The sequence below is a fragment of the Hippocampus zosterae genome, unplaced genomic scaffold, assembly GCF_025434085.1.
Source record: "Hippocampus zosterae strain Florida unplaced genomic scaffold, ASM2543408v3 HiC_scaffold_347, whole genome shotgun sequence".
In the NCBI taxonomy this organism is placed as follows: Eukaryota; Metazoa; Chordata; class Actinopteri; order Syngnathiformes; family Syngnathidae; genus Hippocampus; species Hippocampus zosterae.
In genome coordinates, this window is record NW_026262893.1 from 1 (window position 1) to 15,326 (window position 15,326).

Consider the following 15,326-nt stretch of genomic DNA (forward strand, 5'->3'; position numbering starts at 1 on the left):
ACCTGCACCAGCTGCGCATTGCCCACCGCGACATCAAGCTCGAGAACGTGCTAATCGACAAGAGCCTGGGCATCAAGCTGATTGATTTCGGGTTCGCGCTGGAGTCCTCGGACCGGCTCAAGTCCTTCTGCGGGACGCCCTCGTACATGGCGCCTGAGATGGTCCTCAAGAAGGGCTATGATGGTCGGCGGGTGGACGTCTGGGCCCTGGGAGTGCTGCTCTACCGGCTGGTGGTCGGCGCCATGCCCTTCAAAGGAGCAGACGAAAAGGCCCTCTTCGGCAAAATTCTCCACGGGGTGTTCAAGCTGCCCGCGGAACTTAGCCGCCCGCTTGCCTCGCTGCTGACGGGCATGCTCCGGAAGAATCCGAGGAGCGGCTGACCGCGGCAGAAGTAGCGGGCAGCGAGTGGCTGCGGCTGTGATTCCGATGTCATTCACTTTGCCTCCTCGCGAACCTAAGCTTGGTCTCGACGATCTTCTGCAGAGCGGTGGGGCTGCTGTCCCGCAGCTCCTTGAAGTATTGCTGGTCTGCGAACTTGACCTCGGGGTCGATGAAGTGGGTGAACACCTCTGGCAGCAGCGCGCAGTCCAGAATCGAGTTTGCCAGCTGGTGGTAGCCTGCGCCCAGCATCTCCTCCGCACAGCAGACCAGGCTCTTCCCCACTGCGGGCTGAGGCTCTGCCAGGTCGCGGTATAGCTCCCGCTCGGCCTTGATCGTCTCCAGCAGCTTCCGGCAGTTGGCGCTTGCAGGCTTGCGCTTGCTCGCCTCGTTGACCAGTCTTGCAGACAATTCGTTGGCTTGCTTCAGCAGCAGCTGAATCGCGGAGTGACTGACTTCAGTGCCGTTTTCGAGCAGCGCGGCCACCGTGTTCATCACCAGGACCAGCTTGTTGCGTTCGTGCATCAAGGCCTGGAACTCGGCCCTCTCGGCCCTGTCGTCCCGGTCAGTCCGCTTGCGCTGGGAGACTGAGAGGCTGACGTCGATGTTCTCCTTCTCCTTGTCCTTTTCGCTGGGCCTGCGGTTGACGGAAGGGGTGCGGTCAGGGCCGAAGCTGAACTCGAAGGCGAAGAGGGCCTGCCAGGAGATGCGTTTCTTGACGTCGATGGAGAGCATGGAACGAAGGAGGTCCTCGGTCTTGGTAGAAATGGGGTTGATGTGGCGGGGGAAGACGAGGGGGCGGGCAGAGTCGATCAGCCCGATGAGCTTGGCGATGCTCTTGTCCTCGTAGGGGCAGTAGCCGAACAGGCATTCGAACATCACCACCCCCAGCGACCAGATGTCCGCCTTGGTAGTGTACGGCATCCCCTTCAGCACCTCGGGCGCCATGTAGATGGGGCTCCCCACCATCGTGCTGGTCATCTCCGACTGGCTGCCCACGCTCTTGCAGACCCGAAGTCGGCCACCTTGACCAGTCCGTCGTGCAGGAGGATGTTGCCGGGCTTGAGGTCCGGTGGAGGATGTTGGCCTTGGTGAGGCTCTTGAAGGCGTTGAGGATGTGCTGGAGGATGCGGAGGGCCTTGGTCTCGGAGAGGTGCTTTTTGCGGGCGATCAGGGATTCGAGAGTCCCTCCCGCACAGAACTCGTAGACCAGGTACACGTTGTTCGCCGTCTTGATGAACTCAATAAAGCGCACCACGTGCGGGTTCTCCACCTTCGACAGCGTGTGAATTTCGTTCATCATGAACTCCTGCAGTTTGGGCACCTCCTTGAAGCGCTCGAGCTTCATGACCTTGACGGCCACGCTGGACTCGTCGCGCAGGTCCTTGGCCCGGTAGACTCGGCCGTACTGCCCGCTGCCGATCTGCTCGGCGAGGGCGTAGTGTTCGATGATTTTTGACATTAACGACTGCTTCTAATAGTCATTCGGGGCGGCCCGCGAATGAGGGGGGGCGGGGCCCCTCCAGCCCCCGCCGCAGAAGCAGCCCCGTCCCGGACTGCCCCCCCGCATTAATCACCCCATTATTTATAATGATTTCCAGGATACTTAGCAGGGGCGCTGGCATGTTCCTCAGGGGCGGCAGCCCTTTCGCAGCCAAGAAGAGTGCGCCTGCAGACCACCCGGCCGACCAGCCTGCTAGTGCGCCCGGCCGCATAGGCCAGATCTCTCAGGTGATCGGCGCCGTGGTCGATGTCCAATTCGAGGGCGAAATTCCCCCAATTCTGAACGCCTTGGAGGTCAGTGGCACCGAGCACCGGCTGGTGCTGGAGGTTGCCCAGCACCTGGGCGACTCGAGGGTCCGGACCATCGCCATGGACTCGACGGAAGGACTGGTGCGGGGCCAGGACGTGACGGACACAGGGGCCCCTATCACCATCCCGGTGGGGCCTGAGACGCTGGGACGGATCATGAACGTGATCGGGGACCCCATCGACGAGAAGGGCCCCATTTCCGCCAAGAAGTTCTACCCGATCCACAGGGATGCGCCAGCCTTCGACGAGCAGGGCTCGGGAGCAGAGATCCTGATCACGGGCATCAAGGTGGTGGACCTGCTGGCCCCCTACGCCAGGGGTGGCAAGATCGGACTGTTCGGCGGGGCGGGCGTCGGCAAGACCGTCGTCATCCAGGAGCTGATCAACAATGTGGCTAAGGCGCATGGCGGGTACTCCGTCTTCGCGGGGGTGGGGGAACGCACCAGGGAGGGCAACGACCTGTACCACGAGATGATCGAGTCCGGCGTCATCAAGATCGACGGGCCTGGGTCCCGCTGCGCCCTCATTTACGGGCAGATGAACGAGCCCCCCGGAGCCCGCGCCAGAGTGGGGCTGACGGGGCTGACAGTGGCAGAGTATTTCCGTGACGAAGAGGGGAAGGACGTGCTGCTGTTCATCGACAACATCTTCCGGTTCACGCAGGCCTGCTCCGAGGTGTCCGCCCTGCTCGGCCGCATTCCCTCCGCAGTCGGCTACCAGCCCACCCTTGCCACTGACTTGGGCGCCTTGCAGGAGCGCATCACCACCACCAAAAAAGGCTCTATCACCTCAGTGCAGGCCATCTACGTGCCTGCCGACGACTTGACCGACCCTGCCCCCGCGACGACCTTCGCGTTCTTGGACGCCACGACTGTGCTGTCGCGAGGCCTGACCGAGCTGGGGATCTACCCGGCCGTGGACCCGCTGGACTCGACCAGCCGTATCCTGGACCCAGTGATCGTGGGAGAACGGCACTACACGGTGGCGCGAGGAGTACAGAAGCTGCTGCAGGACTACAAGTCACTGCAGGACATCATCGCCATCTTGGGGATGGACGAGCTGTCCGAGGAAGACAAGATCACGGTGGCGCGGGCCCGGAAGGTGCAGAAGTTCCTCTCGCAGCCGTTCTTCATGAGCGAGATCTTCACTGGGCGCAAGGGCAAGTTCGTGGCCCTGAAGGACACCATCGACGGGTTCGCGGCGCTGCTGGAGGGCAAGGGGGACGACTACCCCGAGACCGCCTTCTACATGCAGGGCGTGCTGGAGGACGCCTTCGAAGAGGGCAAGCGCCTGGCCATGCAGACTGCCAAATGACCCATCATCTCTCCTCGAATCTAGCCTTCAGCTCTGCCAGCAGTCCCAGGGGCGCCGCGTTGTGCCGCAGGACGGGCTGCTCCACCGGCTGCTCTTCCTGCGAGGCCACCTGCACCACGCGTACCGTGCTGGCCTTGCTCTTGAAAGCTGCTTTCAGTTCTGCTGCCAAGGGACTGGCTAATCCTTTGTCGGGGTACTTAGGATAATCTGACCCGTCCTCGTAGATAACCAGGTCGTCGGTCTCTTCGTCGGGCAGGCGGGGCGGCTCGGGGTCCATACTGCTGACAGCCTAGGCTTAGGGTGAAGAAGAACTCTGCTCAGGCTGTCGGGCCGGCTTTCTACGAGCCGTCTTCAAGCTTAGTTCGAGGCACATTTCGTTCGTAAGAAGGGCCAGCTGACTGAGCACGAGGGGGTCTTCGGACCCATGAGTGGCGGCCAGCCAGTACGCCCGAAGCGCCAGATCGGCCATCTTGTCCCCGCGCTAGCAATATCTCCTGCGCGGCTGCTGCATTTACAGTAGCTTAGAGCACAGATAGTCAGCGACTTTCCGCTCCTCTCTAAAGTAAGACAGCAAGCTTGCGAGAGTCGTCCAGGTCCGGGGTGTAGAACAGAATAGGAGTGCAGACAGTCTTTGGCCTGCCGAATTCTGTCCTTTCTGGCCCTCAAGGCCTTACTGGAAAGCTCGTCCAGATGCCGCACCTTCAGCTTGCCGAGGGGAGACTAACTGGGTCTCAGTAGAAGGGCAAGCCGGTTGGTAGCAGGCCTAGAGAGGCTAGCTGTCAGGGTGTCTGCCCAGCGCGCCCAGCAGTTCCGGCATGAGGGATTGCAGGCGAGAAGGGTTTTCGTAGAAGTCGGATTCGAGGTGATCGGAGTAGTGCAGCCACCCTAGAGAAAGGGGGAAAATAATAGCCAGTCGGACACCCACGAGCCAGAAGCCCACCAGCCACAGGGCTGCGATTGCCGCGAGAGCTGTCCAGCCATGCTCGAATACCACGATTCTGAGTTCGGAGGGCAGCAGACGGAGAACCGGCCTGGCTTACTTCCAGTGGCGGAAGGAGGGAGCAGAGAGGGAGGGTGGGTCCGGGACGGGAATGTCAGGGAGGGGCTATAGAAGCGAGTAGGTGGGGTGAAGGAGTCCGAGACGGGCGATGATGCGGGCCTGGGAGCTGTCCTACTCATAAAAGACCTCCATAATTGCAGGATCGATGCGTGCTCTAAATATATGTTTTTGAAGGAGGATCAGAAGTAGGGCAAAGTTATCTACCTGGGAGTGTGCTTTCTGATGCTCTTCACAGCCTTCAACTCCCTCCAAAACATGATCGCCGAGATCTACCAGCAGGCCCACTACAACACCCTTGGCACCCTCGCTCTCTTCTTCATCTACGGGTCCTTCGCCCTCGCCGCCCTCGTGGTCCTGCCCGTCTCCCGGCGACTGGGCTACAAAAAGACCTTTGTCGCCTCGTCAGGTGGCTACGTCCTTTTCATGGCCACGGGACTACTGGTCACCTTCTGCGAAGGTCGGCAAGACGCCGGCTACTGCGGGAAGGGAGTGGTCTACCCGGTGGTGCTGGCGGGAGCGACGGCCTGCGGAGTGGGGGCGATCCACCTGTGGGTGGCACAGGGCGGGTACATCAGCGAGCTGGCGGACGAGAGCAACAAGGGCCGGCTGTACGCAGTGTTCTGGATGCTGATGATGAGCTCGCAGATCCTGGGCAACCTGCTGATCACCTTCGTGCTCAAGAGCTTTTCGCACTTTTTCTACTTCATGTTGACCCTCGCGATGGGGCGTACCGGACTGACCAGTGGTGGCTATGGGCCTGCTGCTGGCCATCGCGAGACCGGCCGGCCCGCCCCGCCCCCTATCTCCCTGCAGGAGTCGCTGGGCATGCAGCTGCGGTTCCTGCGGGCGAGGGGCGCCTACTCCGTGATCTACGTGTACGGGTTCGTGGGGCTGACAATCGGCATCTACGCGGGCTACATCTTCAAGCTGGTCCTGCTGGCCAGTCCTGGCATGTCAGACCAGGAGATTAATTTCCGGACGGGTCTGGTCTTTATCTGCCTGGGGGTCTGCCAGGCCGGCACGGGACTCGTGCTGCGCCAGGTGTCAGACCGCATTTCGGGCTACCTGCTCACCGTGGTGGGGCGATCGTGGTCGAGCTGGCCGGGATCTTCACACTGCTGACGCTGGTGGAGCTGAAGGCCTACTGGGCGTGTTTCGTGTGCTCGGGACTGTGGGGCGCCAGCGAGACCATCCTGCAGACGTCGGTGAGCATGCTGGTCAGCAGCGAGAGCAAAGACCCTATGGAAGGATTTAGCAACTTCCGGCTGTATTTTTCGCTGGGAGTGGCAGTGACCCTGATCCTTAACGTGGCGCTGGACAGCTCGCCCGACTGGGTCATCCTGGCGATCGCCCTGGTGGTGCAGGCGCTGGCCATGCTCATGATCCACCTCATGCAAGCCCGCCCCAGCTGCGCGAGGACAGCCAGGAGACCCTTATCGACAGCACTGCCTGAAAATTATCATGATCGTCATCCGGGGGCGCTGGACCAAACCCGCCAAGCGGGTGCTGGAGGCCCTCCAGAAAACCTTTCCCCAGTGCCGCATCGACTTCACCCCCACCTCGGGGCCCGTCTACCAGCTGGTCATCAACCGATCCCTCGTCCTCTCCCAGCCCCTCCCTAAGGGAGTCCGAGTTACGGGCAACCGTCTAGCAGTTCCTGGCCGGGCGGCAGGCCATCAAGCGAGGGCTGCGGAGCGTGCTCGACCAGCCGAGCCTCCAGCTGGAGGCCCGGAAGGCCAAGGCGAGTTACTGGAAGAGCGATAAGTGAGCAAACGGCCCCAGTCCTAAAACCTGTTTGAAAAGATCCTTGAGAATGTGCAGAAAAGGAAGAAGACCCGTCCCGACATCCCCGTGAAAAAGACCATCCGCGCCATGCGCACCGCCATCTCCCTCTACAAGTGCAAAATCGACCACGACCCCAGCGAGAACGGCTCCCAACAGTCCTCTTTCTCCACGATCAAGTTTAGCTAGCCCGTGCTTAACTCATTCTCCTCTCGGTTCACCTGGCGGGTCAGTCTGCAGGAGGCGCCCTTGCAGCCCCCGCGCCGACAGACCCGCTCTGCGCGGCGGTTGGAGGAGCGGCAGTACCCCCGACCGCGAAGCCTTCCGGGTCCCGCGCCTCCACCGGCAGGCGAGATTCAGATGGACGAGTACCCACTGGACCAGTCAGAGATTTCGTTGGACGAAAGCTGCTGGAGGCGCTGCGGACGGACGACGGCAGCAGCGTGTTCGTGGACCAGGAGATGCTGCGGATCATTCCAACTACGAGCAGGCCTACACCTCCAAGTACGGGCTCAAGCTGTTCCGGAAACACCTCTACGAGTCGAACTTCGAGCTGCTCGAGCACCTGGCGGAGCTGGTCTTCGCACTCGAGTCGATAAAGCAGGTGAACCACACGAGCCTCAAGCAGCTGCTGGTGGCCTTCAGCGAGCCCGGCAACTGGTACGACGTGCGCCTCTTCACTGAAGGCGGCACCACGGTCATCCGCCTCGACTCCCACATCCCCGCCGAATACTTCTTCAAGAAGACGATCCGCTACGAGCGCTGGCCCCTGCTCATCGAAAAGGCCCTCATCAAGCTGCTGGGCAGCAAGGCTGCCCTCAGGGACTGTCCCGCCCAGAAAATCCTCATGCTCCTCACCGGCGGAATAACCGCCCCCCTGTCCATCCAGACCCTGCTGACGACCCATCGACCCCTCCAGGCGCAGGGCTTCAGCGTATTGCTGCGCAAGGGAGACAAGGCCTTCCTGCTGCGCGAGACCAGCACCATGCGCACCAAGGCGGGCGTGGTGCACGTGCTCACGCTGTTTCAGAACGGCAGCACCTTCCGGATGAAGTTCAAGGAGGCTGTGGACACCTTCAGCGCGTGCTACAAGACGTTCTGGCGGGAGCATTACCACCGGCAGTCGTGGCCGGTGACGGTGACCGGCAACCGCTGCCTGTTCGAGCTGGGGGCAGCCAGCTTTGCCCGCGGCGCACCAGGGCTGCTCTTCATTGAGTTATATGCCCGCTAATTCTTTCGGTTTTAGGCCTCGCTGTTCAGAAAGTAGGGCTCTGGGTACGTGCTCTGTGAACGCAGGACTGCCGAGGAGTACCTGTGCTTCGAGGCCGTCGCACAGCCCGTGCTCCTGGTGCTCACCTCCCGCGCCCGCGGCTCCAAAACTCTCCTCCTTAGCTCTTACAGCCCGGTGAGGCTTCAGAAGAGCAGTGACGAGCTGGACCACGCAGGGCATAGCTTGAGGCGCAACGCTTATATGGGCTTCGGCTCGCGAGACACCCCTTGGCGGAGGGCGGAAGCGGGCAAGTTCCGTTCACAGCGGAGAGAGATGACTTTCATGTCAGAAGGGTGATGAGGGATGATGGAGGAAGGGCGAAGCTAGGGGGAGAAAAGGAGGAGAGGGAAAGGAGGCAGGGCGGAAAACGGAAATAGAACATTTCCTCTATAATCAACGTAGCCAGATTGTTCTTTATAATAATGATTTTGGGATTGTTCGGACTGCTGAGCCTTGCGGAGGCTCAGTGCATGATTGGGACTGGCGACTGCGCCACCTGCGAAACCAACAACTGCGTCGCCTGCACCTCCATCATGGCCTTCGTGCCCGCCACCCTCACCCAGACCTGCACCTCCTGTCCCGCCAACTGCCAGGGCTGTATATCCACAACCTGCCTGCTCTGCGACTATGGCCGATTCTTCAACACGCTTTCAGGCGCGTGTTAGTCATGCCACGCGGACTGCAGAGGCTGCACCGGAGGAGGCGCAACTAACTGTCTTGCCTGCGACCCCCCCAAGGTGTTGAACGCAGGCACCTGCCAGAACTGTTTCGCCGACTGCGCCTTTTGCAGTACCCCCACGACCTGCCTCACTTGCAACGTCGGGTTCTATGTCGACACGGGCGCCTGCACGGCCTGCACCGGCCTGGCCAACTGCATCCACTGCGACTCTGCCACCACCTGCACCACCTGCGCGCTAGGATTCACTCTGACTTCGGGGGCGTGCGGGCCGTGTCCCACGAACTGCAAGGCCTGCACAGGAACCACCTGCATTTACTGCATCGGAGCCTTTTTCCTGAACGCAGGGAGCTGCACAGACTGCCACGCCAGCTGCTAGACGTGCACGGGGTCGGCTGACTCCGACTGCTCCCTGTGCAGGCCAGGGTTCGTTCTGGTAACAACCACCTGCAGCGCCTGCGATATGACCTGCCTTACCTGCAGCGGGGTCACCAACAACGACTGTCTGTCCTGCCAGGAGGGCTTTGCCTTGTCAGGCACAAACACTTGTGTGGCATCATCCTGCCCCCTCAACCAGTACTTCGATGCCACAGCCGTGGCTTGCACGGCCTGCACAGACATGAACTGTCTGGCCTGCACCATGGCCATGCAGTGCCTCGAGTGCGCGGGTGGGTTCAGCCTAACAGGAGGCGCCACCTGCACTGCCCTGCACAAACGGCTGCGAGACCTGCACGGACGCGACCACTTGCCTGAGCTGTCCAGTGGGCAGGTACCTCAACGCGGCAAGCTGCACGACATGCGACAGTAGGTGCACGAGCTGCGTGGTGACGATAGATTTCTGTCTGTCGTGCAAGCCGAGCTTCTTCGTGAACACGGCCAATAACAACAATTGCGATCCCTGCTCGGGGTCGATCCTCAACTGCCTGATGTGCAATGTAGGGACTACCTGCCTGCAGTGCGAGACCTCGTACTACCTGGCCAGCGCCACCAGCTGTATGTCCTGCCAGCCCAATTGCAAGATCTGCACTAGCGGGACCGACTGCTTCCTGTGCCAGGTCAACTTCTACGTGAACCTCAACGCGTGCTCTCCCTGCAGCAACCTGGCCTCCAACTGCGCCGAGTGCAGCGCCACTGCCTGCTAAGTCTGCAGTGTGGGGTTCGTCTTGACAGGCGGCAACTGTGACCCCTGTATCGACTGTAGCTCCTGTTCGGGAACAGCCACTGATTGTACTGGTTGCCTAGTCGGATTTTACTCGGAGCTGCCCACCACCTTGGCGTGCATGCCCTGCGCTATGGAATGCCTGGCGTGCTTCAATACCGCCGGTACTTGCTATCAGTGCAAGACCGGTTACTTTTATGATGCCGCTGCAAATAGTTGCAATGACTGCGACGCTTCATGCGGGGATTGCGACGGGCCGGCCAACACCGACTGCACGGACTGCGTCGGCGCTGTTCTGAACGCTGCCACTGGCCAATGTGTCACAGGTGCAGGCACCCCTTGCGCTCTAGGGTAATTCTTTGATACTACGGTTGTGCCTGCTGCGTGCTCCTTATGCGCAACGAACTGCCTGATTTGCAGGACCACCGCGACCAGTTGCTATAAATGCAAAGACAAAAACTACTTAACTGCGGGGACATGCCAGTCCTGCAGCACTGAGTGTCTGGTCTGCAGGGACACTAGCGTGACCTGCCACCAGTGCATCACAGGCTTTTATCTCAGTGGCACGAACTGCCAGCCCTGCAACACGCCGTGCACAGTGTGCTACCAGACGGACACTACCTGCTACAGCTGTAAGCAGGGCCACTACCTGTCAGCGACCACATGCACCTAGTGTTAGACAAACTGCCAGAGCTGCACGGCCACCCAATGCCTCAGCTGCGCCAACGGGTTTACTGTAGCTGCTGGGTCCAAAGCGTGCGATTCCTGCCCAACCAACTGCCTTTCCTGCGTCGGCACCGCCTGCTACAGCTGCGGCGCGGGGTTCGGGCTGGATACCACAAACAACTGCGCCGCCTGCCTGGCAGACTGCACCGAGTGTGTGACTGCCGGCACCTGCGAACGCTGCAATGTCGGATTCTTTCTCGACGCGACACCCGCCTGCACTACTTGTCAACACCTTGTGCACGATCTGTACAGGTGCAGGGGCGAGCAACTGCCTGGCCTGCAAGGTGACCGCCTTCCTAGATACCAGCACCTGCACTGCCTGCGACACACTCTGCAAGGGGTGCACTGCCGCCGGCGCCACTGCCTGCATTGAGTGCAATTCCGGGTCATTTATCAGCACGGGGACAGTGCCCGGCGTGACCTGCACGGCCTGCACCACGAACTGTCTGTTCTGCACCGGGATCACTGCCTGCCTCAGCTGCAGCGCAGGCTTCCTGCTGTCGGGAGGAGCCTGTTTCGCGAACTGCGCAGGCAACCAGTATTTCGACACCACCACCAACATGTGTGTCAACTGCATCAACAACTGCGCCTTCTGTTCAAGCGCGACTCTCTGCTTCGGGTGCAATGTCGGGTTTTTCCTTGCCGGCAACACATGCACCCTCTGCGACACCTCCTGCGGCACTTGTGAAGGCACAGCCACCAACTGCTACCAGTGCATGGTGGGCCGCTACCTGGCTGGCAACTCCTGCGCAAATGGCTGTCTGGCCAACTGCCTGGTGTGCACTTCGGCCACTGACTGTCAGGAGTGCTCCGTGGGTAGGTTCTTTATGGCTGGGGCCTGCGGATCCTGTCCTGCAGCCTGTGCGGCTTGCACCTCGGCCACTGCCTGCTCAGTCTGCAGCATCGGCTTCCACTCGCCAGGCGGAGTTTGCACGGCCTGCCCGTCACTGCCCACGAACAACTGCTTCAGCTGCCTGAGCGCCACCAACTGCCTGGCCTGCAAGTAGGGCCACTACCTGAACGGCATGAACTGCCCGCCCTGCTCGGCCAACTGCGAGGACTGCTCGCTGGGTACCAACTGCTTCTCCTGCTCACTGGGCTTCTTCATCGATATGGGGGCGTGTTCGTCCTGCGTGTCGCCTTGCACCAGCTGCACCAACGCGGTCTCATGCACGAGCTGCTCGGCAGGCTGGTACCTGAGCACGGCGAGCAGCTGCCTGGCCTGCACGCTGCCCTGCCTGATCTGCAGGCTGTCCGGGGCGACTGTCCAATGCCTCAGCTGCATCGGGCTCTACACCGTCGTGGGCAACACGTGCCAGTGCCAGGGAAGCAATTTCGTTGAGACCATCAGCGGGGTGATGTACTGCACGCCCTGCAGCCTTGTGTGCACCGCCTGCACCGCCCTGACCGTCTGCACCACCTGCGCCCCCTAGTACATCCTCGTGGGCGGGGCCTGCGTCTGCGCCGACCCCACCTCCTACCCCACTGCCCAGATCACGGGCTATATCTGCAGACCCTGCATGTCCACCTGCCTGACGTGCACCAGCCCCGACAGCTGCACCTCCTGCCGCTACCCCTACCAGAGCAACACTGTGGGAGGTGCCTGCCTGTGCCCGCACACTCTGGCCGCGGGGGTCTGCTCTGAGTGCAGCGCGGGGTGTGTGACCTGCACGGCGACGACCTGCCTGCTCTGCAGTTTGTCGACCACTCTCAACACCGGCACCGGCACCTGCTCCTGCGGGAACGGCTTCCACATGGTGCCAAGCCGTGACAGCACGATCTGCACCCCCTGCACACTGGGGTGCACGGCCTGCACGAGCGTGCTGGTGTGCACGGCCTGCGTGGCCAGCATGACGCTGACCGACAACGTGTGCGTCTGTCCGACGGGCCAGTACACCCAGCTGTCGGGGAACGGCCTTCTGCTCAACCAGTTCCAGTGCAGCCCCTGCAAGACCGAGTGCTCGGACTGCAGCTCGCTTGCAGTGTGCACCGCGTGCAACACGGGGTTCACCCTGAGCGCGGGCAACTGCGGGTGCCCGGCGAACAACTTCATCCGGGCGGGGGCCACGACCACCTGCCAGCCCTGTCCGACGGGGTGCGCCACCTGCAGTTCGAACCAGTTCTGCGCCAGCTGCCCCGCAGGATTCTCCCTGGACATCAACTTGTATCTGTGCCGCTGTGCCATCGGGTAATTCTTTACGGCAGCCGGCCCCACCTGCACCGCCTGTACAGCGCCCTGCCTGGCCTGCACCTCGGCCACCGCGTGCACTCGCTGCCCCGTCTCGCTGCAGCTGCTGCCCGACCTCACCTGCGGCTGCAGGCTGAGGACCTTCTCCGACGGGGACCTGTGCCCGCCCTGCTTCAAACGGTGCTTGGCCTGCACCAGCCCGGTAGCCTGCCTGCAGTGCGAGAGCGGGTTTCAGATTAATGCCAACCATGGCTGCATTTGCCCCACCAGCAACTTCTATGACACCACGGCCAACGCCTGCACCGCCTGCAGTGCCTTCTGCCTCGCCTGCAGCGCCTTGAACAGCTGCTTCGAGTGCTCGGGCGGGTACCTACTGCACAATTTCGAATGCGTCTGCCCCGACGGATTCTTCTTGAGTACCAACCCCGACACTTATCGCGCTGACTGCCAGCGTTGCGATGCCAACTGCCTGACCTGCTTTGGGACGAGCAGCGGGTGCCTGGCCTGCAAGACGGGGGCAACTTTGTCGGTCCTCAGCCAGTGCACGTGCACAGGGGCCACGGTCCTGTCTCCCGACGGACACTGCGGGGCCTGCCCGGCGCTCTGCAGCACCTGCTCTAGTCTCACGACCTGCACCGCATGCATCACTCCAAACAACGGCATCGTGGTCGCCATCACCAGCGAGAATCTATGCGCGTGCACGGACGGCTTTTTGGACACGGGAGGCATGTGCCAGGCCTGCGCGGGCACCTGCGTCCGCTGCGTGTCCGCGACGTCCTGCCTCAGATGCGCTGCTGCCGGGATGACTCCCTACAATGGCGTATGCGAGTATTGCCCTCCCCGGCAGTACCTGAACGGAGCCAACACCTGTGTGGCCTGCACGTAAGCGCTCTGCGTCATCTGTCCCGCGGACGCGTGCTCAGCGTGCATAGTGAACGGCGTGCTGACCGGGACCAGCTGTGCCTGCGAGACTGGCCTGTACGCCGCGGGGACGAGCTGCCTAGCTTGCTCGACCGGGTGCACGGCCTGCACGGCCACCGCCTGCACCACCTGCGCCACGTCCAATCTGTGGGTGCTGAACGCAGGAGTATGCCAATGTTCGTTGGGTACCTATCCAGCCCAAAACTCGTGTCTGCCCTGCCTGCAGGCCTGCGACGGTTGCAGCACCTACAATGTGTGCACTGCCTGTCAGGCGAGCTACATGCTCAACACGGGAGCATGCACCTGTCCCGCGAACGCCTTCGACGCGGGCACGGCCTGCGTGACTTGCCAGTCCGAGTGCACGACCTGCTCCTCGAACTTCGCCTGCCTCACCTGCGCTTCAAACCTCATCTTGACCAGCGGAGCTTGCGGATGCGCTGCTGGTACCTATATAACGGCGAACACGTGCATGACCTGCAACGCCAATTGCCAGACCTGCGTAGTCTCAGCCACGCTCTGCACGAGCTGCCCGGCCAACCTGATGTTCTACCGGGGCACGTGCGGCTGCAGGCCCACCACCTACGTGGACACGGCCAGCTGCACCAACTGCCCGGCCAACTGCATAATGTGCTCAAGTGCAACGGCCTGTCAACTTTGCCTTCGCCCAATGTGGATACTGAACAACTCGGACAACGCCTGCGTCTGCGGGTTTTCATGGTTTGTGGATATGACCACCTGCACGCCCTGCGCTGCTATCTGCCTCGCCTGCACCAACACGGCTACCAACTGCCTGCAGTGCGCCACGCCCCTCGTCCTCGTCAGCAACAACTGCGAGTGCCTGGCTGGCCTCTACTTCACTGGCGCCGGCATCGGACCATTCTGCTCCTCGTGCCCCGCCGCGTGCACCACCTGCTCCTCCCCCACCGTATGCAACTCCTGCAAGGCCGACTTCACGTTAACCGGTACCACCTGCGTCTGCACAGGAGCGACTTACTTTTCAGTGGCCCCTACAGTGAGCTGCATCGCCTGTGCGGCCAACTGCCTGACCTGCACCAACTCAGCGGTGTGCACCTCGTGCGCGGCCAACTACGTCATCGCGGTGGGGTCCCCGCGGTGCGTGTGCGCGCCCTTCTTCTTCGAGAGCTCGATGGTATGCACGGCCTGCCCCGACGGGTGCGTCAGCTGCTCGAGTGCGACCGTGTGCACCGGGTGCACGACCAACTACGTGCTCATTAGTATCACCAACCTGTGCCAGTGCTAGATCGGTAAGTTCAGCAGCTCACCCAACACCTGTACCGACTGCGGGGTTGGGTGCACCGTCTGCATGACCACTCCAAACACTTGCAGCGCGTGCTTGACCGGGTTCGTGATTGCCGGCACGGCCTGCGTGTGCCTGGACGGCACCTTCCTTGCGGCTGCCGCGACAACCTGCGCAGCCTGTCAGTCCCAATGCCAGACCTGCATGACCACGGCGGCCAACTGCCTCACTTGCGGCTCAGGTTTCTTCGGGCCACCGACCTGCGCAGCGTGTCAGGCGGGCTGCCAGACCTGCACTTCAGCCACAGCCTGCACGGCCTGCCTGAACCTATTCCTCTTCACAGGCGGCAGCTGCGTCTGCTCGCCAGGGACATTCGGGACGACGACCTGCAGCCAATGCCACTTCAGCTGCCTGACCTGCTCGTCGGCCACCGTCTGCACCAGCTGCACAGCCTTCTTCGCGCCGCAGACTCCTGCCGCGCTCTGCAACTGCGTGAGCGAGTACTACCTGAACACGGGATCGAACACATGTCAGCGGTGCCCGACTGGGTGTGCGACCTGCACATCCTTGACCGCCTGCCAGACCTGCCTGGCTGGCTTCAACCTGCCCACCGGCGCCACCCTCTGTGTCTGCAACGCCGGCACTTACCGCTCCGGCACCACCTGCAGTATCTGCAGCCTGGGCTGCACCACCTGCAGCTTGTCGGCCTCCAACTGCACCGGCTGCACGACAGCCTACTTCCAGCCCGCTGCCAACCGCGCCTGCAGCCAGTGCCAGGCTGG

General features: G+C 61.9%; 2 protein-coding genes and 1 pseudogene across 2 annotated transcripts; 2 read left to right on the forward strand and 1 right to left on the reverse strand.

The window, feature by feature from the left end:
- Positions 1-5: 5 nt before the first annotated feature.
- Positions 6-380, forward strand: LOC127594979 (uncharacterized; the record flags this gene model as incomplete). The annotated part of the gene is made up of 1 exon (XM_052056698.1): positions 6-380. A coding segment is annotated over one exon (375 nt), but the record flags the coding sequence as incomplete, so codon positions are not given.
- Positions 381-429: 49 nt separating this feature from the next.
- Positions 430-1,840, reverse strand: LOC127594975 (serine/threonine-protein kinase ULK3-like; annotated as a pseudogene).
- A 161-nt stretch (positions 1,841-2,001) lies between these two features.
- On the forward strand, positions 2,002-3,504 carry LOC127594976 (ATP synthase subunit beta, mitochondrial-like). Its single transcript, XM_052056694.1, has one exon. The coding sequence runs from the start codon at positions 2,002-2,004 to the stop codon at positions 3,502-3,504; it is 1,503 nt and encodes a 500-aa protein (XP_051912654.1).
- The last annotated feature ends 11,822 nt before the right edge of the window (positions 3,505-15,326 follow it).